Source organism: Procambarus clarkii, chromosome 27 (assembly GCF_040958095.1).
Source record: "Procambarus clarkii isolate CNS0578487 chromosome 27, FALCON_Pclarkii_2.0, whole genome shotgun sequence".
Taxonomy (NCBI): Eukaryota; Metazoa; Arthropoda; class Malacostraca; order Decapoda; family Cambaridae; genus Procambarus; species Procambarus clarkii.
In genome coordinates, this window is record NC_091176.1 from 19,047,997 (window position 1) to 19,067,272 (window position 19,276).

Consider the following 19,276-nt stretch of genomic DNA (forward strand, 5'->3'; position numbering starts at 1 on the left):
GTTGCGTTAAACAGAGGCTACAGTTAAGGAATTGCGCCCAGTAAATCCTCCCCGGCCAGGATACGAACCCATGACATAGCGCTCGCGGAACGCTCGCGGAGCGCTCGCGTTTCATTTAAGAATCCAGTTGGAAAAATCCTCAGGATAAATAGGGGGAACCTTTGACGAGCCTGTGAATTCCTGTCTTCGTCGAAGCCATTAGATGGATGGTGGTGCTCAGGGGAATTCATGTAAGTTTATATTTTGTTTATAAATTTATCTATTCATTAAGCTCGTAGTCTTGATTGTTTTCTTGGGTCCGTAGCCCCGCTGCATGTTTACAAACGGATGATGGCGGGCTACGAGGGTCTGTGTGACAAGTCAGCTGGCAGGTTCGGCGAGGTAATGGATAGGAGGTCGACATCGCCCCTGAGGGACCTGGACTTCATGCGTGAGGTGAAGAAGGACCTTGTGGTGGCCAGGGAGCAGTGCTATCAGCGGGGACTCCTGCAAACCACCAAGTGGTGAGCCTTCCCAGATAATCTTAAAAAAGGATAGAGTAATCTCACTCTATGAAAGTGGTGATGTCGCTAAAATAATTTATTTAGACCAATTTCAATCCAGCCCACCTTTGCCAAATTATTTGAAAACTAATGTACACACAGCTTTACTCATACCTAGATAAACATAGAAGTACTACCTCACTAGAAGTTAATGGCAACTCCTACATAAGGTGGTTAAGGCTAAGGAAGACAAAGAGGCTCACTTTGAGTCTGGAGATTTCTGGGGGTCTTGTAGGTAGCAACACTGCTTCTGAAGTAAATGAGTAGATAGGTGGATGACTGGCAAGAAAGGTAAATAGTCCCAAAGTAGAGAGGGTGCACAAGTGAGTTGTGGTCTCTAGGAGTTGCAGTTGTCTTCTGCTGGAGTCCTACTGCCTTAGGGGTGGTGAAGCCAATCACCGCCAGGTATAATCTGGAAGGTAGGAGGGAAGTGCCCCTGCTGGCAGGCAATATAAATGAGGCTCATTCCACAATACTTAGTTCTTATCAGTGTAGCTTCACACCTTATAAAAGCACCAATGATGCTTTAATTAACATGCTTGATACATGCAGCTCTATTTGTTGACCTGCATAAGACTTTTTGACACCTTTAACCACACTAAACTTCTCAAACTACAACACTAGTGAGTCAGTGATTACTGGCTTCAATACTTGCATTCTTACCTTGGTGAACGACGCTACTTTTCCCACACTGCGAATTAACATTGGTGTTCTACAGGGTAGTATTCATGGTCCACTCTGTTTTCTCATTTACATCAATGATCTTCCTAATGCCACTCAACATCTGCAACACCTGAAGCCAAATCTATTTGCTGATGACACAACCTTCATTTTTCTCAAATGCTAACCCACTTATTCTAAATGACACAGTGAATACTGAACTTAAATCCAACTGTGGCTGTCTGCTAACAAACATCCTTAACATTGATAAAATGTTTTATGTTTTTGTTTGGTTAGAAGTCCACCAATCAGTTAACCTAAGAATTAACAATACTCAAGTTACAAGCAGAGTAGATTGGGAAACTCCATGGTGATCATTACACACAGAAATCACAATTGCGTGATGCATCAAATGCACAAATCCACAAGGGCCGTGACGAGGATTCGAACCTGCATCCGAGAGCATCCCAGACGCTGCCTTAATCGACTGAGCTACGACATGGTCAAAAGGCGTTGAAACCACGCCTTTGGCGTTGAAAAGGCGGAGTCCCCACAGGGCTCTGTACTCGGACCTATCCTGTTTCTGATATACGTAAATGATCTCCCAGAGGGTATAAACTCATTCCTCTCAATGTTTGCTGACAATGCCAAAATTATGAGAAGGATTAAGACAGAGGAGGACAGCTTGAGGCTTCAAGAAGACCTGGACAAGCTGCAGGAATGGTCGAACAAATGGTTGTTAGAGTTTAACCCAAGCAAATGCAATATAATGATGATAGGTGTAGGGAGCAGGAGACCAGATACAAGGTATCATTTGGGAGATGAAATACTTCAAGAGTCTGAGAGAGAGAGAGAGACCTGGGGTTGATATCATGCCAGACCTGTCCCCTGAAGCTCATGCTAAGAGGATAACATCAGCGGCACATGCCAGGTTGGCTAACATAAGAACGGCTTTTAGAAACTTGTGTAAGGAATCGTTCAGAACTTTGTATACCACATATGTCAGACCAATCCTGGAGTATGCGACTCCAGCATGGAGTCCACATCTAGTCAAGCATAAGATTAAACTGGAAAAGGTTCAAAGGTTTGCCACCAGACAAGTACTCGAACTGAGAGGTATGAGCTACGAGGAGAGACTACGAGAATTAAACCTCACGTCACTGGGAGACAAGAATTAAAGGGGACATGATCACCACATACAAGATTCTCAGAGGAATTGATAGAGTAGATAAAGACAGGTTATTTAGCACAAGGGGCACACGCACTAGGGGACACAGGTGGAAATTGAGTGCCCAAATGAGCCATAGGGACGTTATAAAATTTTTTTCAGTGTCAGAATAGTAGAGAAATGGAATGCATTAGGAAGTGATGTGGTGGAGGCTGACTCCATACACAGCTTCAAGTGTAGATATGATAGAGCCCAGTAGGCTCAGGAACCTGTACATAGTTGTTTGACAGTTGAGAGGCAAGACCAAAGAGCCAGAGCTCAACCCCCGCAAGCACAACTAGGTGAGTCCTCACAGTCTTCCATACGCCAACAAAAGTCATCAATAAAGGTAAGCAATAACTTGTACATACAGTACTTTAATATTAAAGATTTGGGTGAATTAAGTATAAAATTTACTTTGAAGTTCATTTTTTTGGGAGTGTGAAATGGATTAATTCAATTCCCATTACAGTATTTTTTATGGGAAAATTCGTTTTGACTTAAGATACCTCTCTGGGAGCCATCTGGGATTACCATCGTAAGTCGAGGCCCCACTGTATATATATAAACACAAACACGTACATATAAGTAATAGTAGGCATCCATCAGTCTCGGGAGACTATGGAGTTGTGCTCTGGTTGATAGTCTAGAGTGGCCTCTCCAGGGCGCAGAGCCTGGGTAGGATGATACGGGGAAGAAGCTGTTACCCATGCAGCAGGTACCCCCTCCCCCCTCTCCACAGTGCCGAATGTCTCCAATGGAAAGGCAAATGCCTTTCCATTGTAGGCAAATGTATGTTTATGTATGTACATATTCTGTAGTACATTCATAAACATACATACATATTCACAGTCATATACACACACATACATATGTATTCATAGTCATATGTATACATATACATAAATCCAGTACAGGTACTGTACATTATAGTAGTGTTTTTATTTATTAATAGCATTTAAAATATTGCAGGTTTTAGTTCGGGATTCTATAACCCCTGTTATAGAACTAATATACAATGTCCATTGTTCTGTTGCTGCTACAGGCTTAGCGAACTTCTAGTATGTGTCCGTGATGTGCAGCTTGATGAACAGCTGCCGAGTCTTCCATCCCTTTATGACCTTCTTGGGGATGAACTTGATCATTACCATCTGGCCAAGTCCTACTTTGACCTAAAGGAGTATGACAGGTACTATGCACATAAGCTTACTGTAGTCATACTCTAGGCAGGAACCATAGTACTTTAATAAAAAGTTAGAAATGTATTTTAAATGTATTCAGTATTATTGAGTAATAAGTCCCAGAAACAATTTTCATTTTCTTTGATTTAATGTCTTTAAAAGGTGTTGATTTTGTAACCTATTAAATATCTTTGCTAGTGTTTTGGCTTGAACATCAATGCTTGAAATATTGTACATTAATTTTTTTTTTTTTTTGGGGGGGGGAGTCCCTTTTTGCTCCATCTCTTGGTTGGGGCTTTCTGGCCAGTGCTCACCAGTCCGGCCAAGGACATTGGGGGCTGGCCTTACGTCGGGCTCACAGCACTGTGCGGGAGTTTGCAGCAGTGTGGCAAGTGCTGCGATGGATTCGGCCTCCTTGGAGCTCTTTGATCTGGCTCCATTCGAACTGCTCCCCTGTGGTTCATTAGGGCTAGTCACTTCAGGTAGCTCTTTTGCGGAATTCTCGGTTTAGCTAACTGCGCTGTTCCATTCAGGGAGTGTCCAACATTCTGGCAGACAGCCTGTCACACTTCATTCCTTTCTCCACGGAGTGGACAGTCAACACCGCTTCCTTCCTTTGGCTTAGCAGAATGTATGGGTGCACGGAGATGGACCTTTTTGAATCTGCGTGGTCTTGGCATCTCCCATAGTACGTAACGCCATTCCCCGACTGCGAGGCCGTCGCAGTAGATGCTTTTCGGCAGGACTGGTCAAGATAGGTGTTCCTGTATCTCGTATCCTCTGTCTAGCTGTTGCTCCAAGCTCTAGCTCGCTTGGAATCCTATCGTGGAAAGGTTCTTCTCCTTACTCCATGGTGACTGGCCCAGTCTTGGTTTCAGGTACTGCTTGCTCGGTGTCCGAACCCAGGCATTTTTCCATGGCTCTGCTTCTTTCAGCAAGTCGGGACAGTGAGGTACCTTGCTGGTTCGCCTTACTGCTCCCCACTACGCATTTGGTCTTTCTGATGCGTGTGTATTGCCATTTATATGGTGATCAGGTGGCTTCTTTGATGGTATCCCACCTACGGTCTTCTTCACTTTGACAGTACGAAGTTTCTTGGCGGTCTTTCCCTCATTGTTTTTCTCTTTGTCGGTTTTTGTCGATTTTAAGAACATAAGAATAAAGGTGACTGCAGAATGCATATTGATCCATACAAGGCAGACCCTATTTATAAGCACCCAATCCCACTCATATGTCCAACCCACGTTTGAAACAATCGAGGGACTCCACCTCCACCAAGTTACATGGTAATTGGTTCCACAAATCAACAACCCTGTTACCGAACCAATATTTACCCATGTCTTTCCTAAATCTAAACTTAAACAATTTATACCCATTCTTTCGTGTTCTGTCTTGTGTTGATATTTTTAATACCCTATTAATATCCCCTATTAATATTATATAATAATATAATAATTGAGGAGCCGGTCGGCCGAGCGGACAGCACACTGGACTTGTGATCCTGTGGTCCCGGGTTCGATCCCGAGCGCCGGCAAGAAACAATGGGCAGAGTTTCTTTCACCCTATGCCCCTGTTACCTAGCAGTAAAATAGGTACCTGGGTGTTAGTCAGCTGTCACGGGCTGCTTCCTGGGGGTGGAGGCCTGGTCGAGGACCGGGCTGCGGGGACACTAAAGCCCCGAAATCATCTCAAGATAACCCCTTTATGTCCATTCATCCACTTGTACACCTCTATCATGTCACCTCTAATTCTTCCCCTTTATAGAGAATAAAATTTAAGCATGTTAATCTTTCTTCATATGACAGGTTTCTAATTTTGGGGATTAATTTTGTCATCCTACACTGGATGCATTCTAGTGAATTTATATCCATTCAAACATTCGGGCGTTGGGGTTTGGACTAGGTTGTTTTGTCCTTTCTCTCTTGGCTTTTTCTAGATCAGTATCTCATATCTAATAGCCGCTTCTTATTGCAAGGCGTTGGCGAAGCCACAACAGCTTGTGTTTAGGGTGGATGTTTCTTTTGCTCCGTTCCACAAAATTTCTTGTGTCGTTTTTTCATCTCCTGCTTGCTCTTGTACTGCCTAAGCCTTCTTGGTCTTTAGATTGAGTTGTTTCTTTTCTTTCTTCTCATCATTTTGTTGTGGCCCGTTCGGTTTAGAATTGCTTTTGTATGGCCTTGTTTTTGTTGGCCTTGGCCTCTGGAGTTCTGGTGGGGGAGTTTCATGCTCTCCTCCGATGCCAGGGGTTGTATTCGTTAGGTCCAGGTGGTTGTTTTTCTGTTTGCAGCCTTCTTCAGTTTGCAGCTGGGCAGTGATACCAATTTGTCTATCATTTATTTGAACACAAGTGTGTGAGGTTTGTAGGAGTGTGTTGGACCTGAGTTATAGTTGGGCTGCCATTTGGCGAGGTGAAGAGAAGCAGGCATTTGTTGGGGGTTGGTTATTAGGCTAATGAGAGCTTCTCATTGCTAATGAGATGGTAAAATTATTGGAGCTTGGCGAGTCATAACGTGAATTATTTCTGCCTACTAACACTGATTTCAGTGATTCCTAAATGGTTTAAAATGCTCCTGCAAGGATTGCTGTAGGTCATTTATCTGTGGTGCCACATTTACAATATATCTTGCTTGACTGTCCATTGATCCTTATGCACAATGCATTATTATACCTTTGTGAGAGGCAGATTAAGTTGCTCAGAAAAGAACTTTTTGAATGCTCAAAGTATGTTTTGTAGACATGAAAATATGTCTTGATATACAGTACAGTTGAAATTGAAATTGAAATTGAAATAAGTTTATTGAGGTAAAATACACACAAAGGGATGAGGTAGCTCAAGCTATTCTCACCCTGTTCAGTACAATGTGTTAGTACATACATAGACACACATCACAAACAATAAACCTGTTACCAAACATTCTGAGAGATAAACATGTACATTTCCTCCTTCACAAGTGGTATGGTATCAGACGTACACAAATACTTTTATGACCTAGTTATATGGATAATTCAACAAAATATTACAGTCTTGGTGCAAAATTCTTATATCTCTCAAGAATATCATCAACCTTTCCTTTGTGACACATCCAGGCTATTTGCTCAGGAACAGTCCTTATCTCAGTGTTTCTATACACATTAATCAACGGACAATCAAGAACATAATGGGCAAGGGTGTGAGACCTTAACATACCACATAGTTTACACTTCGTGTCATTATCATGAACGCCTATCCCATATTCCCAGTAATATTTGTACCAAAGCCTGAGCCGCATGTACACAGAGTCACTCCAAGCATTTCTCCTTTTACCATAAGTGAAAAGGGTGTTTTGACTCACATACATGTAGTGTTGCATGGTTAGACTTCTCTCATACATTATCCCTCTCCTCTCCACTCCTGCCTGTGCCTGAATATTTCTGATTTTGCTTCTTATTTGTCTCATTGTGAATTCACATTCAATGTCAATTTGTGGTTTTGATGTGGCACGTTTGGCCAAGTCATCCGCCACCTCGTTGAGCACTATTCCCAGTGGTACCTCGGTTTACGAATGCCCCTGTTTACGAACTTTTCGGGTTATGAGCCCGATTTCTTTGAAAAATTTGAATCGGGTTACAAACTTTACCTCGGGATACGAGTTTGTTGATACGCATATGGTTGACCAAGCACGTGGTGGCACGGCGATCGCGCCTCAGTTTATCAGTGCCTCCTGCCTAGTGACCATCCTGCCTGAATTCTTTGCAAGGATTTACAGTTTCTTTTCAGATTTTTGGCTATTTGAACATAATAGTTATTATATATCTCGCCATGGGTCCCAAGAAAGCCAGTGGTAAGGTTCAAGGCAAGAAAACACATGTGAGAATGACCATAGAGGAAAAACAAGAGATCATTCGTAAACATGAAAATGGTACACGTGTTGTTGAACTAGCTAGGCAGTTTAACAAATCTTGAGGGAAAGAGGAGGAGGCAGTAGAGGATGTCCCTTCATCATTAATTAAGAAAATGTGTGCAGTATGGGAAGAAGTGCAAAGTTTTGCTGAAAAGAATCGCCCAGATAAAACTATAGCAGGCCGTTGCATTTATCGTATTAATAACAATGTGAGGTCTCACTACAGACAAGTGTTACAAAGAAGGAAAAAACAATCTTCAAGAAAAACAATAAGAAAATCATGCAGTGAGCCAGAAGCAGGTCCTAGTGGTATGCAAGCAAAATGTGCCAGTGTGTGTACCCCAGAGAAGTCATCACTGCCTGATATTATAATGGAAGGGATCTCCCCTTCCAAACACTAACACCTCTCCTCCTCTCCTCACTGTCTTCATATGCCAACAGAAGTCATCAGCACGGGTAAGTAATAACTTGTACATACTCTAGTAGTGAAGATTTGGGTGAATTAGGTATAAAGTTTACTTTGAAGAAAATTTTTTGGGGAGTCGGGAACGGATTAATTCATTTCCCATTATTTCTTATGGGGAAATTTGCTTTGGTTTACGAATTTTCGGGTTACAAACCATCTTCAGGAACGGATTAAATTCGTAAACCGAGGTGCCCCGTATGTACAATACCCATTTATTAATTTTACAAGAAAATTAGACTTGTGATGTGAGCTTTTAATTTTTTTTACAAATATTGTATTGGTAGTTTACATATTTTAATTCAATTTTCTTTGCTCTGGTTTTGATAACAGATGTGCTTACTTCACTGAACATTGCACCACGGACCTCGGGCGATTTCTTCATCTCTACTCAAGATATCTTTCAGGCGAGAAGAAAAAGAATGATGACATTGTTGACGCACTTGGTAGGATAAGCTATGACTTTGTAATACAGTACTGTATTTGCATCCAAAGTACTGCACACTGTATTAAAGGCAGGGCTTTGGAGTTGAAGTTGTGGAGTTAGAGTTAGAAGTACTTCTTTGGTTAACCACTGCACTGCACATAACAGCTAGGCCTACTACTAATTCACGTGGGAGTAATACACTGCACTTTAACCACTTAACTGCGCCAACCGAGTATTCTCGGTCGGTGGGAAACTGCGCCAACTGAGAAAATTTTGATTTTTTCGTACCCATTCTAAATGTGTGCGAGGTTGGTTGTATACAAAATGGACTCTTAGGACCCCCAGTGATAGGCAGCCATCTTGGAAAAAATTCTCAGAATGCCCTAGGGTTGCTGGCTGGGTTAGTTCCGAGTGAGCAACCATGGGTGGCGCACGCGCCTCTGGCTCCCAAAGACCTGTCCAACGCGGTGTTGAAAGATAATGCTCTGTTGGTGAAATTCAAACCTTATTGTTTGAAGAACATAAGAGTCATAATATTGGTGAAGCTAGGCGTAATAAGGACATAACACAAAGATCAGATGCAAGTGATACAGCACCTATGAGGACGATACAGCGAGTGTATCCAGTTGTATTTCTGAGCGTCACCCTTACAATCCTATGCTATCTCCAAAATTTATTTAGATGATACATAGATGAATCGTTTTCTGCATTCAGTGATGATGCATCTGATACAAGTAGTGTTAGCAGCTTTCATGGTGCTGTTTTCCATAGATATTTTCAAGAATACCTGAATCTCATCCTGACTGACGGACACTCTTTGAGGCAAGCTGAATCTCTTCCTGTGTGGGACCATACAAAGCGATCTTTTCAAGACTACCTTACAAATTGATCTTTTCCTATAATCTTTTCAATACTACCTTAAGCTTTACAAGATTGGCTACATACAAACTACAAGTACTAAAGACAAGGGTGTACGTGAGTGCGTTATTTGCAAGCACGCATAATGAAGAAACGGGAAGCGAAAATTTATCTGTACCTGGTGCAACGAGAGTGAAGTCGCGCTCTGCACCATGGACTACTTCATTGATTATTACTCATTTCCGAAGTACTGAGTGTGTAATACAGTGTGTTACTGTGTAAATAGTGTGTGAAACTGTACATATTGTAATTTTAGTGAATTTTTAAAAAGTAATATTGCAACTAAACATTTATTGTGGACACATTACAGTACTGACACATGTATCACAGTTCCATAAAACATTATGAATGTTCTACTGTATACATATTGTAAAGGACACAAATATGCATCATATACAATAAAAAAAAACAAATAAAACCACATTGGAAATAGAACAAATAATTGAAAATATATTTGTGGCAACACCTGGTGCTTAAATAACCCACGCGACCGTGTCTGGGCGATTCATGCATAGGCGACCAGGCCCTGATGATGTCACAGCGCACCCTGTCCACGTCCCCACAGCCAAAGTAAGTGGAATTTGGTATTTATTTTTACATAGACATGTTCAGGGAAGGGAATTTATTATTTTATGAAGAAAAAAGAATATTTTGGGAACACTTTAATTCATGCGCACGGGGAATTTCACAATAAACTCGGCGCAGCACGGTGGTTAATAAAAAGTAAGTTGACTAATGGCTGTAATACACTTGTACAATTGAAACTTATTTCTGTAATTACACTGTGCACAGTATATCTTTTTGTCAAGGCTTAGTTATTAATTAACACTTACAATACTGTTCTCTATCAACACTTTTTGCACTAATGTATATGCATTTCAATCATATTTTATATCATAGTTAGTAGATGCTGCACGACTTGTTGATAGGAATTCAGCATCAGCAGGTGCAGCATGGCTTGTAAAGCATTCGTTGCCGGTGGATGCTGCACAACTTGCTGAATACCCAGTGGATGCAGCATGGCTTATAGACGAAGATTTTTCATGGACTGTTGAAATCATGAATTTGTCAATTTTTGTCTGAATCTGATTATCTCTGGCTAACGTTCTTAGACATTGTTCTTCAAAATTGAAGCAACCCGCACAAGTCTATAGTAAACAATGAGGATACATAGTCCGACACAGTACATTCAAGTCCTTGGAAAAAAAATACCTAATGCCTATACTATAAAAGGTATTTAATAAGAAACCAAAAAATTTTGCTTAATAACAATGGCTTCAAAATATTTTATTAAGAATAATTTAGAATTTGCTTTATTAAACCGTATCTTTTAAAAGAAAGTTAAGATTTAATTTACGACTCTGGACGATTGAGGTCGGTGGCCTGTTTGCCATGTGAGGGCCCGCCGCTGCCAAAACAAACCCAATACCGACGTACAGTTATATCGACCGCCAGACCGGTATATGAGGCTCCAGATACCGGTCTCCCAAATTGGTCGATGGAACCGGCATATCGGAAAATAAGAGGCCGTTAATTCGAGTGGATACAATCACATATATGAGCCCCATAATCTTGAGCATATATAGATATTCCACATATTGAACCATATAAATTCCATAAATTACACACTTTTGAATAATATTACAGCAAAAAACCAGAGAAGAAACAAATGAGAAACATAAAAATAATTGTGAAACATTATATTCGAGGCAACTGCCGCTCCACAGGGTAGCTGGGCCAAGTGACCAACGAGCGTTCCATCAGTCAGGGGCCCATAATTTGCTCAACTTGCTAGCTCGATCACGGCTAAAGTATGTCACAATATTTTTTTTAGTTTCCCGTGATTACAGACTGCATTTTAACAATATAAGAGAGAGTAATTTTTTGGAAAGAATTTATTTTCGGCACACCACGGGGGTGTCATATTTTAATGCAGAGCAGTTCAGTGGTTAATGGAGTCAGTCGGTAAAATTGTACCAACTCCACTTCCTAATAAATTTAATGTTTCAATATAAATGTTAATTTCCTATTTCACATAATAATTTGACTAACCTGTTTTTTCAGGATATAAGTGAAAGCAGCACCCCATGAAAAATTAACAATGCGTGTCAGAAGGTGTTGTTGATTTGTGAAAAAGCATTTGTTGCAAAAATTAAGTTTTAGTGGTTCTGGTAAATGTACACCTAGAAGAGCATCAAATTAAAAATTCATTTGTAGTGTTTTCATCCTAACGTATTAGAAGCTGTGTGAAAAACAGCAATTAAACCATTCCACCTACTTCAGGGTTAAAGACAGACCCAAACATTAGCAGGTTAGGGTTCTAAAAAGGAGTCTGATGTTTCACACTGGCAGTGATGAAATGCCTAGTAGGTTGTGTGCTTTCAGTGGATATAGGAAATGTATAATTACTATACAGATACAGTCCTGTATTGTTTTTAGGGGAGCCCCGTAGGCTCCCTGAAGCTATCTGAGCTGATATGATATATTAGTTTGGGGCCATCAGTCACAGGAGCTCTTAAGCCTACCAGGAACCACAAGCCAGAACCTGGTTCCCTCAGAGAAGTGCAGGGAGCAGTGGTGTATGAGCACTTTACATTTAAAGTATGTCATCTTCCGCCATCGACTGGGGGGATACCCAGAAAGATAGGTGAATCAAAACAAACAGCTAGCTGGTAAATTGCTACCCACAGCCAGAAGAAGCAAAGAAACTCCTGCAGAAAGAAAAGAAACTAGCAAACCTTGTCCTCAACTAGTACCCCCGCTCATTAGCATACCCTTCCCCCCCATCCCCCCGATAAGGGGGAAGAGGGAGCCGTCCGTCCTCCATCTCGGTTCTCGTTCTGATGTGTTGGTGGCTACTGGTCACCTCTGGCCTCAAGTTCCTGTTCTGGATTTTGCCCTGTGTGGCTGTATCAGCTGTGTGTGGTTACTAGGTGTTTTTGTACTTGAAGATGCATGCTCCTAGGGTACCCTTCCCTGGATGCTCCATAAGTACTACCCTAGCGTGACAGGATTCTCTTCACTTGACGTTCAGGATTCACTCCGTTTGAGGGCTTCGTGGTTGCGCCCCCTGTTCCTGCTATGGAGGTTTCTTTGGCCCCCGCTTCCCTCTCGGTTGCTGCCCTTGCTTCCCTTGCTTGCTGCCCCCTCTTTCTACTTCCCCTCTTCCTGCTGCTGTCCTTCTCTATTCCTCGCTCTTCCTCTCGGGGTCCGCAGAAGTGCGTTCCCTAGTCCAAAGTCTTGGCCGATGGCCTGTCTCGTTTCGTTCCCTTCTCCACGGAATGGACGGTCGACGCCGACTCCTTCAGTTGGCTTTGCCAGATGTTCGGTCGCCCCGAGATGGACCTCTTTCCGTCGGCGTGGTTGTAGCGCCTTCCCCCTGTATGTGGCACCCTTCCCCCGACTACGAGGTCGTTGGGGTCGATGCCTTTTGGCAGGACTGGTCGAGGTGGGGGTTCCTGTATCTCTCCCCCGGTTCAGCTGTTGCTCCAGGTTCTGCCTTGCTTGGAGACTTACCAGCGGAAAGTTGTCCTCTTGGCTCCATGGCGGCTGGGCCAGCCGTGGTTTCAGGCGCTACTTCCTCAGTTTCTGAACCCAGAGGTTTTCCCGCAGCTCCGCCTCTTCCAGCAGATCAGACCGGAACGTCACGTGGCTGGTTCGATCTTCTCGAGTCTTCGCATATGGTATTTTTGACTCGAGTTTATCATCATCTCTATGGTGATCAGGTGGCTTCTTTGTTAGTGTCCCACCTGCGGGCTTTGTCTCGGCGGCAGTATGAAGTTTCCAGGTGGTCCTTCCGTTTCTTCTTGTCTTCGTTGTTGTACTTCGCTTTCTGTTAGGGTCGTGTTGTCCTTTCTCTCTTGGTTGTTCCAAGACAGTCAACTTATGCCTAACATTGTCGCCTCACATCGTGCGGCTCTGGCGGAGCCGCTTCAGCTTATGTTTGGTACTGATGTTACTTCTGCGCCGTTTCGCCAGCTTTCTCATGCATTGTTTCACCTCCGGACTGCTCATGCGCCGCCTGAGCCATCCTGGTCTTTGGACAGAGTGCTCACTTTTCTTTCTTCTCCTCGGTTTGTTGTGGCCCCTTTGGTTCAGGATTGTTTCTCCAAGGTTCTTTTTCTGTTGGCATTGGCCTCTGGGGGTTGGGTTGGGGAGCTTCATGCTCTCCTCCGGCACAGGGGTTTCTGCTCCTTCGGTCTTCGTGATGGTTTTGTTCGTTTGTAGCCGTCTCCTTCTTTTTTGGCGAGGAATGAGACTGCTACTTTCCGGAGGGGTCCTTGGGTTGTCGATACTTGTTTCGTCACGCCGGGGGGGGCATCATGTTTTGTGTCTGGTTGCGACTCTTTGCCATTATTTGCACGCTACGACTTCTGTGTTCGTGGACGCGCTTTGGGTTGATCCGGTTTCCTTTCTTCCCTGTTCGCATGTGCGGGTCTCCGCAGTTATTAAGGCTAGCCAGCCTGCGGTCTATCCCTATACTCATGACGTTCGTGAGTTTGCTGCTCTTGCCGCCGTCTTCGGCAACATGCCGTGGGCTAACATTTGGGCACGGGGCTTTTGGCAGTCGAACAGGGTCCTGGCTGCTCGTTACCTAGTGAACGTTCCTGGGCCTAGTCGGGCCTGTATCGCATTGGGTCGGCGGATGCAGCCGGTTGTCTCGACTTCGAGTTGAGGAGCGAGCAGCGACTGCCTCCCGGGTAAGTCCGTACGTTTTTCCTCTGTGGGTAGTTAGCTTCGGGGAGCCGAATGAGCTCCCCCAGAAAACCAGCGTTGAATGTAATGAAACGCCATTTTCTGGGTGAGACCCGGAGGCTCCCTGGCATCCCTCCCTCTGGTCGGCGGTTTTTCGCGTGTTTTAACATCCAGCCTAAGAACTAAGGGTGAATAGCCAGTGTTTGGGGTCTAGGGCTCCTCTTTTCCCCTCCCGGGGAGGGGGAGCTGCACAGACTGCTAGTTTCGTTTAGGGGAGTTCTATCCACTTGTTCGGCTTTTGGTAGCAATATTTTCACCAGAATAGGGGTTTGTTTTGGGAAGCTTGCCTTTCTGGGTGCCTGACCCGGTCGATGGCAAACATAGGATGCTTCCAACCACAAGGGGGCTTCTATAGGCCATTGCTTCCCTGGCCTATCTGAGGGGGCCAGGTTCTGGCCGTGGTCCCCGGTAGGCCCAAAGAACTCTATATACATGACTGATGCCAAAGTTTGATATTAGCATATCAGCCTGGATAGCTCCAGGGAGCCTCCGGGTCTCACCCAGAAAATGGGGTTTCATTACATTCAACGCTGGTTTTTTTCACCTCCGGCCTGCTCATATGCTGCCCTAGTCTTCCTGGTCTTTGGACCTGGTTCTTTCTTTTCTTTCGTCTCCTTGTTTTGTGGTGAACCCTCCAGTTAGTGATTGTTTTAGGAAGGCTTTATTTTTGTTGTCCTTCACTTCTTGGGCTCGGGTTGGAGACGGCACCGGGGGTTCTGTTCCTTTGGTCCAGGTGGTCGTTTTGTTCAGTTACAACCTTCTCCTTTTTTTCTGGTGAAGAATGAGATGACGGGCTTCCGAAGCGGTAATGGTGGATGCTTAGTTGGTTAGGCCGGGGGTGTATCACGTGTTAGAGGTGGCTTTATGCCGCTACCTATGGGACATTGGTTTTGTGATGGTGGATGCTCTTTGGGTGAATCCAGTTTCCCTGGTTCCCTGATTCCTTATTCCAGGGCTCGTGTATCTCAGGTTGTTCGCAGTGTCATGAAGTCCAGCCAGCCTGTGATCTACCCTTGTTCCCAAGATGTGCGGAAGTATGCAGTGCTCGCCACTGTTTTTGGTAACATGTCTTAGGGCGACATTTGGGAGCAGCCGTTTTGGAGGTTGAACAGGGTCCTTGCCACCAGATATCTCGTGAATGTTCTGGGGCCTTTGCAGCCTTGTGTGACATTGGGACGTCTGTCGCGGCGTCGGTCACTTCTTCGCCTTGAGCCCTGTGGTGCTGCTGACTCTCGGGTAAGTCCCTGTTTTTCCTTCTCCGTGGGTAGTTAGTTTCAGGGAGCTGATTGGGCTGCCCCAGAAAACCAGCATTAAATGTAACGAGATGCCATTTTCTGGAGGTAGCCCCGGAGCCTCCCTGACACCTTCCCCCACCCCTCTCTCCTGTCGGCAGTTTCCATCTGACTTCATATTGGAGGGGTAGACTGTGGAGGCGCCTGGATCGACTCCTTCCCCTTGTCGGGGAAGGGAAGGGGGGGAGTTCCACTAATAAGCGGGAATGCTAGTTTAAATGTTTCTTTTCATTGAGAAAGAGTTTCTTTACTCTTTCATGCTTTAGGTCCCATTTTACCAGCTAGTTGTTTTTGGTTCGCCTAGCTTTCTGGGCTCCTGCCTCAGTAGATGGCGGAATATGATATACCAGTACAGTACTTTACATTAAGAGTGCTCATACGTCATCGCTCCCTGTGCCTCTGAGGGGACCAGCTTCTGGCTCGCGGTCGCCGGCAGGCTTGGAACTCCACGTGACTGATGACCCCAAACTAATAAAGCACATATCAGTTCAGTAGTTAGTTTCAGGGAGCCTCCGGGGCTACCCCCCCCCCCCAAAAGGGCACTGCATTACATTCAATGCTGGTTTTTCACTTTGAATTCCATTTGGCAAGTGTTGTTTTATACTTATCTTATCCAGTTTATCTTGAAGGGTAGGACAATTGTCCAAGTCTCTTATCACACACAAATGAGGCAATAATAATGTATGAATTTATGCATTAAACTTCTATTGAACTGGACAAACATAATTACATAAATGAAGAATTTTATTATTTTCTTTGCTGGCAGTTACCAATGATCAACACAAAGGGATTTACTTGAAGGAGCTGCACACGGAGCTGTCCAAAATTTATGCTCTTCACTCGTCAAACTCCACATCCAGGTAATTGTATGTTTTTCATATACTGTACAGTATACTGTAGTAGTAGGCATCCTTCAGTCTCGGGAGACTATGGAGTTGCGCCCTAGTTGTCAATCCTCGTGCATCGTCTGGTGTGACTGATGAGGCCAATCCGAGAGTGGCAGTCCATCCCACACCGAGCACAAATGAAGTCCGATTCTGGTCTGTCTTTCTGGCTACCGACTTTCCTTCTCTGTCTCTTCTCAGGGAGAAGAGACAGAAGTACAGTATACTGTACTGTTTGTATATATGAGTCTGTATGTCTGGTCTAGTACCTTGATGAATTAGCCTCCTGTGGGGAGGTGGGGGGGGGTGATGGCAATGTACTCCAATGGCCCATTGCTTCAACTGTGTGGGTTGGAGGGTTGCAGTGTGTGTAGGTCATCCCTCTTCACCTGTGGAATTGGACTTTACTGATGACCCAGCTTTTGGCTTATCTGCATTTGGTTCTCCAGGTACTGTAGTTCATTTTGGGCATGTTGAATCTCCTCATGGACGGTCTCTCGCGTGCATCGATTCTGACAGTGGTAATATAGTACAGTATATACAGAAATAACAGTAGTGTGATACATCAAGTGAAAAAATCCACGAGGGTGGATTTGTTTTACTATGTCATGGCGCAATCGACTAAGGTGCGTCTGGGATCATCCTGAACGTAGGTTCAAACCCTCATCGCTGCCCTTGTGGATTTGTTTAATATAATACAGTATATATACTTTATTACCTTGAGTCACCATTATCATATTAAAATATGGAGGTAAATGAGTGTGCAAGATAATAAAAATACATTTTGTATGCATTGTTTTTGTTACCAGTTCTGTGATGGATATTTTTCTGTGGGGAGCCCCTTCGGCTCCCCAGAGATATCCAGGATGAAATGAATATATTAGACTTTGGCATCACTCATGTGAATGGAGTTCTTAGGCCTACCGGAGAGTCATGAGGAGCAATGGTTTATGGAAACCCACGTGTGGTTGAAAGCATTCCATGTTTGCTATCGACCGGGCCAGGCACCCAGAATGGTAAGCGCCCCAAAACAAACCCCCTATTCTGGTTAAAATATTACTACTGAAAGCCGAACTAGTGGACAGAACTCCCCAAGTGAAAACGAGCAATGAGCATGACGTCACCATGTCACTGTCTGGGCAACCCCCTCTTCCCCCTCAACGGTCGTGTGACTCTGGCTCCTGTTTTCTGTTCTCCAGCTCTGTGCCTTGTGGGGTGGCGCTGTTCTTTGGTGGTGAGTGAGCCAGGAGTAATCTCACAAGTACTCGGGCTGCATGTGCCTAGGGTTCCCTTCCCTAGGCGCCTAGTAAGTACTGCCCTTGTGGCCATTTTCCACAAATCACCTTAGACGCTATCTCCGTAAGGTCATTTGCTGCTTGGTGATTGGCCTCCCTTGGAATCAGCTGGGGTGTTTCTATCACTCCTGTTTGCCTTTGGGTAGGGGGTAGTATTTGTCACTGGTTGGGGCGCAGGGTACTATGCAGCTAGTTGTCACTTCTCATAGCGGCGACATTCGGGTGCGGGGTTTTTGGAGGTTGAACAGGTTCCTGGCCGCTCGCTACCTTGTCAGTGTTCCTGGGCCTAGTCGGGCCTGTGTCGCGTTGAGTCGGCGGTTGCAGTCAGTTGTCTCGACTTCGAGTTGAGGAGCAAGTGCGGACTGCCTTCCGGGTAAGTCCCTCTTGTTTTTGTCTTTGGGTAAGTACGTCCAGGAAGCTGAAGGGGTTCCCCTCAGAAAATCAGCATTTAATGTAATGTAACCCTATTTTCTGGGTGAGACCCAAAGGCTCCTCAGCAACCCTCCCCCTCTCCAGTCGACAGTCTTTCTTTTCACGATTTTTTACATCCAGCCTCAGAACTGCAAGGTGGATAGCCAGTGTAAGAGTCTGGGGCTCCCCCTTTTCCCTCCCGGGGAGGGGGAATTGCGCAGACAGTGGTGTGGTGATGTGGTAACGTCATGCTCGTTTGCTCGTTTCCATTTGGGAGTTCTGTCCACTAGTTCGGCTTTCAGTAGCAATATTTTAACCAGAATAGGGGTTTGTTTTGGGGCGCTTACCTTTCTATGTGCTTGACCCAGTCAATGGCAGACATGGAATGTTTCCAACCACACAGGGGTTTCTTTCCATAGGCCATTGCTCCTCGTGCCTCTCTGAGGGGGCCAGGTTCTGGCTCGTGGTCCCCGGTAGGCCTACAAACAGCATGCATGTGACTGATGCCAAAGTCTAATATATCCATATCAGCCTGGATACCTATGGGGAGCCGAAGGGGTCTCGCCCAGAAAATGGGGTTTCATTACTGTACTTTCAACTCTGGTTTTTTATTTTACTTTGCTTGTAGAGAATTGTAGTACAGTATAGGCACCAATTCAATTTTGGTAAGATTTTTCATTGTAAAGATTCATTCACTTTTTACTTAATTGTTATATGTGCAATTGATAGATAAATATTTAGTCATTTTTATATTGTGTGCTCCTGTACAGAGATGTTGGTGAAACTGACATGGATGCCTGGCTGCTGTGGCTGTATGGAGTAGTACTGAAACGCTTGGACCTTACTAGACAGTCTGTGGAAGTGCTGTGTCAGGCTTTGCACATCCAACCCTTACAATGGGGGGCTTGGTTGGAATTGGCAGCTCTCATCACCGACAGAGAAATGGTCAGAGAAATTCAGAAGCTTTTAGTTATAGGGTATTTTCTAATGGCATTTTCTATTAATTTTTAGTGATTAAAAAATTTAAGCATCACTAACTTCTGTGGATTAATCTCTTCAGTTCTGAATACAAATGGGAGAATTTGAAATGTTACAATTTAATACTATTTAATACCCAATACTATGATTTACTATGATTATTTGTATTTTCCACTGCATATTTTAATTTGCATTATTTTTTATTCCAATAAAGTGGCCATGCATATGTGCATGAGTTTACTGTGGCCTTGGAGAATATGTTGGCCTCTCAATCATGCTATTCTCTTTGATGCAAGGGAGAGCATCAACATGCCTTCCTGCATGTTGTTTGTTTTTGGTGGTTTCATATTTTGTGATGCCTCCCCTCCTGTGTTGCTACAGC

The 19,276-nt window shown here is 44.1% G+C and overlaps 1 protein-coding gene across 4 annotated transcripts in view; it reads left to right on the top strand.

Annotated features, from left to right (window-relative positions):
• Positions 1 to 310: 310 nt before the first annotated feature.
• Positions 311 to 19,276, top strand: part of LOC123762620 (cell division cycle protein 23 homolog) — a 44,457-nt gene continuing 25,491 nt past the window's right edge. For 2 of the 4 annotated variants that reach the window (XM_045749234.2, XM_045749235.2), the window contains exons 1-5: positions 322 to 503; positions 3,455 to 3,598; positions 8,268 to 8,380; positions 16,093 to 16,186; positions 18,687 to 18,861. In XM_045749234.2, coding sequence (XP_045605190.1) covers positions 328 to 503; positions 3,455 to 3,598; positions 8,268 to 8,380; positions 16,093 to 16,186; positions 18,687 to 18,861 — 702 coding nt within the window. In that variant the 5' untranslated portion in view covers positions 322 to 327. Of the gene's footprint in view, positions 504 to 3,454; positions 3,599 to 8,267; positions 8,381 to 16,092; positions 16,187 to 18,686; positions 18,862 to 19,276 lie in introns of all 4 variants that reach the window. The other 2 variants (XM_069332403.1, XM_069332402.1) reach the window with 2 other exon arrangements.